Consider the following 9,377-nt stretch of genomic DNA (forward strand, 5'->3'; position numbering starts at 1 on the left):
GGTTGCGAATCTGTAATCGTCTTTAAAACAAAATGGCATCAGTGCCTGATCACAAATACATGACAAAAAAAAAAACAAAAAACCAAACAAAAAACCCAAACCAAAAATAAAAAGAGACAAGTTTGCCAAATAAGTTAATTCCCCACCTCCCTCCCTGTATCAAAAGTGCAAAAGATGTACTTTGTTTTCAGTCCCACTTGTCAGGCTGTGTTAGTGTACGAGTTGCTGGCAGAGGAAAGAGAAGGGCTTTGGGACAACCTCTGACTTGGGGCTGCTTCCCTTTTTGCTGTAAGGATGTTTTGTTCCAGCTTGTGAGCGGGGCTGCTTGCTTCATCGCCAGATAGCGCGTTGGGACTGAACTGCCTCAATCTTTGGGTTACAAACTGCCACGTGCAGAGCAGAGCAGCAGGTGCGTGTTGCTGATGATACCTTACAACCTGGGGTGATTTGGGGATCTCAGCTTATGACTGCTGGGAGAGGGCAGGCAGAGCTCAGGCGTAAGCAGCAGCTGAGGGGCCTCTGACCACGCTCTTCTACTGGCAAGCAAGTGCCCAGTGCTCCATGACAACCAGAACTCCTTCAGTGGGTGATTTTAGAACAGTTTGGCATTGCTGCAGTGCACTGAAATTACATTTTGAAGGCCACAAGGCCAGATCTTTTCTGTACTTGGCCCAGGGGTGAATTCCCTTGCTGTAGCACAACGAGGCACTTTGTCTTTTTAAGTTGCATGTCAAAAGTTTATTCGGGTTTCTGACTCGCTGAAGAGACGGCAGATGGGTTTGTCCATCCTCATTCCTCACCCAAATTTGGTGTGTTTGTGTGTCACCATCAGGCTGACAGTGTCCTGCCCCAACCCCGTCACACCACGTGTGTGCCTTGTAGCTCATTAGCAGGGAGAAGACCTCATTTTTTTTCTTCCTTCCCCTGATTTCAGTGCCTCATTTCTGCAGCTGAGGCCCAGGACCTGCTGAGCTAAAATCCAGCAGCCTCACATAAGGGTGGTTGGCAGCACAGCCATGTTTATTTGGGAGTACACGCAGTGCTGGGATGGCCAACAGCTGGCAAAGCTGTGCCCAGCGTGCTGGGAATGCAGCAGGCCAAGGTTTTGTGCATCAAAGTAATGCAGGCAGCAAAGTGGCTTGAGCTCCAGGTTGGGACTCTGCAGGATTTCAGTCCCTTTGGAAACCCTTTGGCTTTGTGTTGTGGCTGGAGGAGCTACAAAGCATGCCGGCCCCTGCTGCTGGCCTCCCCCAGCTCACAACAGGCAGCCTGTACCCCAGTGTGGGACTCTGTGCTTTGTGACTGCACGAGCTTTACACAGACCTGTGTGTAAAAACAACAGCAAAAAACCAACAGAAAAAAACCAAGGCAGCCTGCATGTTGAGAAACAAAGGTTTGTGGCAGGAACGGAATGGGCAAGATGACAAAGCATCTTAAACCCACACCTGAAACAAAAGGAGCCTCACACGTAAGCGACGGTCTGGTGGTACAGCACTTCTGGGGCGACGTTTCAGGAGTACAATCATTGACAAATTAGGTTCCTTGATACAAAGAAAGGTTGGTTTGTACTACAGATGTAAGGGTGTTTGAAAGGAGCCCCCACTGGCTCTCTAGCAGCTAGGTAGAGTTTCTTCTACACATCTACTGGCTCATAGCAGCATATGCCTACAATCCGAGGACACGGTTAAAGTTATGGCTCTAAAATACATCCTCTAAAACTGACAGAAGCAGGAAGGCATCTGGAAAACAATGTGACATTTAAATGGCTCGACACCGTTACAGTATTTACGGCTGTGCAAAACCCCTTCCCTCCCTGGTTATGGTGGAACTGTCACGCAAGGAGCACGATGCATGCAGATCACCTCCCTGCCCACACCACAGGTGAGCGCCAGCTTCAGGGCTGCTGTGCAGGAGTGCTCCCAGCCACGTTCCAGGTCACTTACCCAGGGGGAGCCGAGGGGTACGGCTGTCTGCTGGGAGGGTCTGGAGGGTCTTGCCAGGGTTACACCATGCACCATGGGCTAATAAGCACACAAGGAAGCGAGAGGAGAGCCACGACCTGCCCTGTGTAACCGGCAGCGTCGCCGCAGCAGTGATCACGGCTTTTATTCATCTGAGGTGAAATGAGGGATGGCTCGGGGACGGCCCAGGAAGCAGGTGTGGCATGATGAGAAGGGAAAAAAGGACTTCTTGGCTTTTTGACAGTACAGCATCCAAACGTGAGGATGGTTTGGTGGAGGGCGTTTCAGCACGCTTCGTTGCACTCCCGGGCTCTGGATGCAGGGAGATTCTTCTGGTCACCGGCCCTTGGAGAGTTCACCTAAAACCTAAGGTCCATTCATCACAATCATCTGTTTAGACCTGGAGAGAGCTGTCCCTCAGCATCTTCATAAAAAGTGTGTCTGTTAGAATCTCTTAAAATCCCTCAGTCTAGTGCAGGCCACGAGGGGATATAGAACCTCTGTAAGGAGCCTTCGAGAAGGCGTTCCATCCAAAAGGACAATTTATGTAATTTGTTTTTAATGGATCTCGATCCTGGGCTGCAGGAGGATTTCCCTCTGGCTTCGGTGTGCAGCGAGGAATTGTAATCCTCGCCTGACCCCAGGGTTCCCCCCTCATCCCCTGATCTGTGAGGCTTAAAGAGGCAGAAGTATTTCTTGTGGCCGTTCAGGGCCAGCACGTAGCCCGTGTAGTCGCGTTCAAGGAAGTGCTTGTCGTACTGATTGGGGATGGGAGCAGCATCCTGTGCAAACTCTAGCAGGTACTCCAGCCACTCACGGTGCTTGTCCAGGCTGAGGAAGGAGAAATGAAGAGAGCTGCTCCTAGGGGGAGAAGAGAGAAGCAGGATGAGCATGGCTCCCAAGTCAGGCTGGTGAGTGTTGGTTTAGCCAACTGGACCCTGTACTCGGCACTGGTGAGGCTGCACCTTGAGTGCTGTGTTCAGTTTTGGGCCCTTTGCTACAAGAAGGACATGGAGGCCCTGAAGCATGTCCAAAGAGGGGAGCAGAGCTGTGAGGGGGCTGGAGCACAGTCCTACGGGAGGTGGCTGAGGGAACTGAGATTGTTTAGTCTGGAGAAGAGGTGGTCAAGCATAAATCCCCCCCTGATTTTCCACCTAAGCAGCTTTGCTTATGCAAGGTGTTAAAACAGGAAAGTAAACTCAGGAGAGGACCCCAACCTACCCTGTGAATGTGTAGACTTCCAGGGCAAACTTCTGGAGAAGGGCAGTTTTGGTGGAGTTAGAGAGAATCAAGACCACGTTCATGTGGCCCGGCCTGAGGCGCACCAGGTTACTGTTGTAGTTGATGTCTGTCAGCTCTGTCACCTCCACAAAGCCTTTTTTGGGAACCCTGCTGCAACAAAACAAAGATGGAGTAAAAGGGGAATCAAGCATGAACTCATTCCCCCCTCCTTAAGCTGATCCAGCCCTGTGCCCTGTAGCTACAGCCCGTGTTGGTGGTGCAACCTGCAGAGAGGAAGAATGGATTTATGCAGAGCAAAGAAGAGTGGCTGGATAGAATGAGACCTGGTGTAAAGTCACAGCTTCCCCTGGATTGTCAGAGTCCCAAGTCCATCTCAGAACAGCTGCTTCCTCTCCCATGTTAGCAGGAATCACTTAATAACTAAATTTCTGTATCCACATCCCTCTCTGCCCTGCTAACACCACTCCTTCCTGCCTTTCTGTACCCACACTGCCCTTGCAACAACTGCTCCATCCACACAGCTCTGGCACTTCTCTACCATGCACTTCTCTACCTACTACTTGCTGTGCTGCTCGTACTACTCTTCACAAACAATAATTCAGCAAAAAATGTTTTTGAAGAGAAAGGGAACCTGTTACTCTCTTTGCTGAAGCTCGTGTCGTTCTTCTCAGTCTTTGCAGTGGTGTCTTTTTTCTCGGAGGCAGGAGAGTCCCTTGTGTCACTGGAATCACTGCAAAGGAAAATGATTTGGGGCTTGTTTTAAGGACTGCTTTGAGCTGCTGCTGGTTGGACTGTGAGATCCCCTTGGATGTGCACTCACCTGAAGGCCTGAACAATGACAGTGCCAAAGAGAATGAAGAGTGCAGAGAAGAGCAAGGACAGCAGGGGCATCATTTCTCGCCTAAGGGAAGATTTGCAAACAGGTCTGTGAGCAGCACAGTTTTTTTCTTGAATTTAAACATGATCGGGATTTTGGAGCACTGTCCTGTTCCCATCCAAAAGGAGGACAAAAATGGAACATTGTTAAAGTAAGGCTATGGGGAAGTAGTGGAAAGCATCAAATGATATGGTTGGCATGTTTTCAGGGGCATAATATCACAGTCATCTTCTAGGCCAGAGTACCCAGTACTTCAGGCAGAGGCTAATGTCATTGTGCTGCCACTGCTCTTCACCTTAATCTCAAGAGCATACAGGCACCCGTGCACTTGGTGCATTCTCATTTCCTGTTAACCCAAGCCTGGTTCTACCATGCATCTGAACAAAAGAACAGCAATCCTGCTCCCTGTTGAGAATTGTCAGTGCCCCTTCCATACCAGTTGCTATGAAACAAGCTGTCCCAGCAGTCCAAGATATAGTCCAGCGTGGAATGGAACCACCGGATAAGAAACATCTGTTTAAGAGAAGGGAGGGGAAAGAAAAAAGGCAAATGATAAAGCTGTTATTCCCAGCACCAGTGAGAGCCCCAGCCCCTGAACTGAACCCCAGCCCCAAATCAGCTTTAGGTTATGCCATGAGCTCACCTTTCCTGAGCAAAAACACCTGCAGAGTGTGATTCCCACTAATGAGCATAACAGAACTGTTCAAGGAGGTAACATGCTTGTTAAGTGGCTGGAAAGGCTGTGCACTTACAGGAGCAAGCTCATCATTCAAGTCTTCCAGGACAGTTTCTGAGGAGAGAAGACCAGGGTCCGTTCTTAGCTGGTCCAGGAGATCCAGAAGGATGAAGTTGTCCTCATTGCTGCCTTGCCAGGCCTCCTCCAAGGTTTTATAGGCAATCTTCCCTGCGTTGTTGCGCCTCTCCAAAATGACCACCTGGACAAGCCAACCACATCAGATGTCTGACAGGACAGCACTTTTACTGAGAAAGACATTAGCTTCAAATCCCTGCCCAGAATTAGGAGTCAGGTCAAGTTACAGCAGCCTACATAGAGCGAAGAGATTTACAACGACAGACGAAAAGCACAGCAGAAGAAAAGAAAGGTAATGCTCACAGCTGACTTCCCACGGTACTTCTCCTCATCCATCAGCAAGGCATCTGCAAATTCCGGCTGCCTGTCGTTGTAGATGTGTGCAAACCTCAGTGTGTCTTTTGTGTTGGCCACAGCAAAGGTCAAAAATGCCTCATAAGCATCAGCAAACTTATCGCCTTCTCCAGTGAGCAGGACCACACAGTGCCTGGGCAACACAGAGAGATGGAGAATGAAGAGCTGTTCTGGCTGCCAGAGGAAACAGCTGTCCTCTTTCTGCTAATGAGAATGATCCTGAAGGGATGGAAACCCTGTTTGTCATTTTTGGGCTTATTTTTGAAAGCCTGCCTCTGCCTTCCAGACATTGAGCTCTCCAGGCTGTTGCCCCACTCCTCCTCCCTTCTCCCTGTCCTCTGTCCCAAGATGCGCCCAGTGGAGGCACAAAGGCTATCAAGCTGCATGGATACCCAGCAATCTCCAGTGCAGTCATTTCCTTCCTTCCCTTGGAGACCTTCCATATCTCACTCAATCCAACAAGAGATGGCTTTAGAAGCAACCCAAGAGCCTCAGGGGACAAAATGGGTTCCCAAGGAGCCTTACTTTCGCTGGCGGTGTGACTTCTTCACAGGACACAGCTCCTGAAACAGCCTCTGGTTGGTCAGTCTGGCTGCCATGAGGAACTTATTCTGGGAAAGGAAGTCATCAATGAGCTGCTTCTTCATATCCCGTGCCTAGAGAAAAGAAAGAAAGCAGAGTTGGTACCGAGTGGGTTGAGGAGAGCAAAGCTATTCTAAGGCTTCCTCTCACCTGAAGAGCTGGAGGATGCCAGCCATCACAGTCCTCACTGAAACCCCCAAAGACACTTAGAGGACCAAGAAGTTACCTGCAACTATCCTACAAAGCTCAGACCCCACACCTGATGCCCACCAAGCTCCCTCCCTCCTGGGGCTTCGCTCACTGCCTTCGCTGAAGCCAGAGGTACCACTGAGAATCAATGCCACTTATTCCTCAGAATGCAGCCAACCAACCTCTCATTTTGGTCAGAGAAAAAACTTTCCTTTCATGGAAGCACTCGGAGAGGGCTCAGAGCTGTACCTGTGCCACATCAGCGGGCTTGTCGATGTGCTCCTTAAAGATCATCAGGGTCGGCGTGTAGACGTTGATGTTGTACTGACTGGACAACTCTTCAGTCCCTCTGAGCCCCACGTACACGTAACCAAAGGACAAGTAATCTCTGTATGCAAAGGCAGTCAGCTGGATGGGAAGAAAGCACCAGAATGTGTCACATTAGCACAAAATTAGCACCTTGTCCCCCCAGTGCTCGTGGTGACTTTGCTTATGAACACCCCCCACTGTTTAAATGCCATTGGGCATGTGCTGGATTTAGTAGCAAGTCAAAATCCAGAGGCAGATATTGCTTTACCTTGTACAGCAACGGCACGACTGGCATGTGATCAAACAGAAGGACGTGGGGCTTGTTTTCTTTCTTCCAGTTAGATAGGAAGCGGATGTAGTTTTTATCTGTAATCTTTAAATGGAGTCACACTGTCAGTTGAACCTCAGAACAGTCAGACGCGTGCAGTGCTGTAGGGTCAGGTGCCTGAGTGAGAACCAGGTCTGAAAAAGCTGCCACAGGTATGCCTGACGTGTGTGCTGGTTTGACTCGGCACTGACCGCAGCTGGAAGAGCAGCATACAGACTGCACTGCTGGCCTAAATGTGCAGTAGTGCAATGAGCCCCGTCACAAAGAAAATAAGAGTTACAGAACAGTGTGGTGTCCTTGCTTCCAAGCAGGGAAGCAGGGTGTGGAGCCATAATTACAGCTCCTGAAGCACTTTGGTTCCCCAGTTGGCTCTTCTCACGTCAGTGACACACATCAGGGCTGCATTAATTGGATGAGCAGCTGCAACAGCTAACGAGCTCTGTCTGCCCCAATCAGACGGCAGCCGCAGCGCTGCACGCCCCCCTCACGTGTACCTTTTCTACGAGGTTCCCTGGCAGCAGGTTCTCCACAAACTGCCGCAGGTTTTCTCGACTGACGGCGCTGTGGAAGAAGCTGATCTTCCCGTTCATCAGTCCCAGGATCGACGGCGTGCTGTGAGCGCCGAGGTGATGGGCCAGGCGCCTCTCGTACCCAGCGTGAACGACCCCGATGCCCACCCCTGTGAAAGGAGAGCAAACTGACCTAAACGATGACCATGAGCCCACGCCTGGACCAGGCAGCTGAGTTTGAAGACCCCTTCCCTTGCTCAGCACCACGCTTGGCAGTTATCTGTGTCATGGTCCCTCCCAGCTCTGTGCTTTCCTCACGCTGCAGTCCCTTGGAACTTGTACTGAAAGCTTTATCGAGGGAGAGAGGGAACGTGATGGCCTCTTTTATTTTACCCACCGATGTCACACGTGCTACAGTAAAACCCAAAGGAGAACAAGCTCAGTAAGGAGGGACTGGACCACCTCTGTGTCCTGCTGTGTTTTTTTGGAAAGTGCATGCAGGAGACATCAGCACGAAAAACTAAATTTCCACTTGCTCTCTGCATTCCCAGCTTTCTTGTTGGCACACAAATATATTTCCAGTAGGGCTGACAAGTCCCCAGACTTCCCTCGCAGCTCTGTATGGTGGTGACTCAGGTGCTGTATTCTGCTTGTTCCAAGTTCAGGACAGAGCCATGCAGGATTTACCTATGAGCTTTAATTATAATGTGGTTATTTATTACCATGGCTGATGGACTACAATTAGGGAGAAAAGGCATCTTCCCCTTGTAACATCGGGGGTGACCGAGGGAACAACAGTGAAACCACCAGCTAGAAAGGGCTGAAACTGCATGAGTCAGAAGGAAAGCCTAATGTTTCCTTGTTTACAATGCTTAGCCTCATTGATTTAGTTATTACTAACACACAGGAAAGTGTTAGGCTTGTGGCCTAAATCCCTGAGTCCTTCTATGGACCAGCTGCTGGTGGACACCCTTCCCATACCTCACTCTGCAAGGAAATTCGTGCTCAACCCCAACGCCTCGTCCTTACCCAGTGCCTCCAGTTCCTGAGCAACTTCCTTCCACACGGGCTCGATGTGGATGCAGCTGAAGCACCAATCTGAGGTGATCTTAATGAGGTATGGTTTCTTGAAACTATCTGGCACGATTTCATTGATGTAATGTGAAAAATGGAGCAAATACTTCTCGTCGGAGGTGTCACGTCTCTCTGAATTGAAGGGGAAATGGAAGAAGGACTCATCAAAGTAGAAGCCTTCATGGAAGTGGTGGAACTGGCGCTGCTGGTGCTGGGAATAGCCCTGGCTCTCCCCAGCATCTCCGTAGCGATCAAAGTTTGCCCTCTTTTCCTCGTTGGAGAGGATCTGGGAAGCAAAGGACAGAAGAAAGGTGGCGCAGTGCAAAGTGTGGAGGGGTGGGGACCGGAGTAACCCCAACCCACCCCCACCCACCGTGCCCACTGACCACATCCCTCAGTGCCACATCCCCACATTCCTCGAACACCTCCATGGATGGTGACCGCACAGCTCCCTGTGCAGCTGTGCCAGCACATCACTGCTCTTTCAGAGCAGAAATCACTGCTAACATCTAACCCACACCTTGAGGTGCACCTTGAGGCCATCACCTCCCATCCTATCGCTGTCACCTGGAGCAGAAGCCAACCCTGCCTCACCGCAGCCTTCCTTCAGGAGCCGTACGGAGCAATGAGGTCTGCCTTGAGCCTCCCGTCCCCCAGCCTCACCCATCCCAGCGCTGCACTCCAGCCCCCTTTCGGTCCCGTTCCTTTCTCCTTTCTGCAGCGCCTTTCTCTTACCTCGTAGGCCTTGCTGATCTGGATGAACTTATCCTCAGCGCCCGGGTCCTTATTCTTGTCCGGATGCCTGAAGCGGGGTTAGAAGGACGAGGCGTTACTCCCTGCCGCGCACCCAGGCCTCCCCGCCCCCCCCAGCCGCAGGTCCCGCTCTGTACCACTGCCGTGCCAGCCGTTTGTACGCCTTCTTGATGTCGGCCTGACTGGAGGAGCGGCCCACGCCCAGCACGCGGTACGGGTCCCGCTCCGGCGCGGCCTGCGCCGCCAGAAGCAGCAGCAACACCAGCAGCAGGCCGGCCGGGCCCGCGCGGCCCAGCTCCATGGCGGGCACCGGCACCGGCCTCAGCCCCGCAGCCGCCGCTTCCGGCGCGCCCGCCCGCCGTCACCATAGCGACGCTTCCGCTTCCGG

The 9,377-nt window shown here is 51.4% G+C and overlaps 1 protein-coding gene across 2 annotated transcripts; it reads right to left on the reverse strand.

The window, feature by feature from the left end:
• Positions 1 to 26: 26 nt before the first annotated feature.
• On the reverse strand, positions 27 to 9,330 carry DNAJC16 (DnaJ heat shock protein family (Hsp40) member C16). 2 transcript variants are annotated; one of them, XM_048967798.1, is made up of 14 exons: positions 9,127 to 9,330; positions 8,972 to 9,038; positions 8,192 to 8,522; positions 7,148 to 7,332; positions 6,594 to 6,698; positions 6,266 to 6,424; positions 5,771 to 5,901; positions 5,195 to 5,378; positions 4,833 to 5,015; positions 4,517 to 4,593; positions 4,024 to 4,104; positions 3,835 to 3,933; positions 3,183 to 3,353; positions 27 to 2,822 (listed from the first exon to the last, which is right to left on the reverse strand). In XM_048967798.1, exons 1-14 carry the CDS (start codon positions 9,288 to 9,290, stop codon positions 2,426 to 2,428), a joined length of 2,334 nt encoding a protein of 777 aa, XP_048823755.1. In that variant the 5' UTR covers positions 9,291 to 9,330; the 3' UTR covers positions 27 to 2,425. The 2 variants fall into 2 exon arrangements, with proteins under 2 accessions (XP_048823755.1, XP_048823757.1); XM_048967800.1 differs by having other exon boundaries at positions 28 to 2,822; positions 3,183 to 3,350.
• Positions 9,331 to 9,377: the final 47 nt, after the last annotated feature.

The sequence above is a fragment of the Lagopus muta genome, chromosome 21 (assembly GCF_023343835.1).
Source record: "Lagopus muta isolate bLagMut1 chromosome 21, bLagMut1 primary, whole genome shotgun sequence".
NCBI lineage: Eukaryota > Metazoa > Chordata > Aves > Galliformes > Phasianidae > Lagopus > Lagopus muta.

Excerpts from the sequence above, each read along its gene's own strand:
- DNAJC16 (XM_048967798.1), bottom strand. The coding sequence starts at position 9,290 with ATGGAGCTGGGCCGCGCGGGCCCGGCCGGCCTGCTGCTGGTGTTGCTG. Across the intron at positions 6,699-7,147 it reads CAGGGAACCTCGTAGAAAAG|ATTACAGATAAAAACTACAT; the intron begins GTACACGTGAGG and ends CTCCATTTAAAG. Across the intron at positions 4,105-4,516 it reads AGCTTGTTTCATAGCAACTG|GCGAGAAATGATGCCCCTGC; the intron begins GTATGGAAGGGG and ends ATCTTCCCTTAG.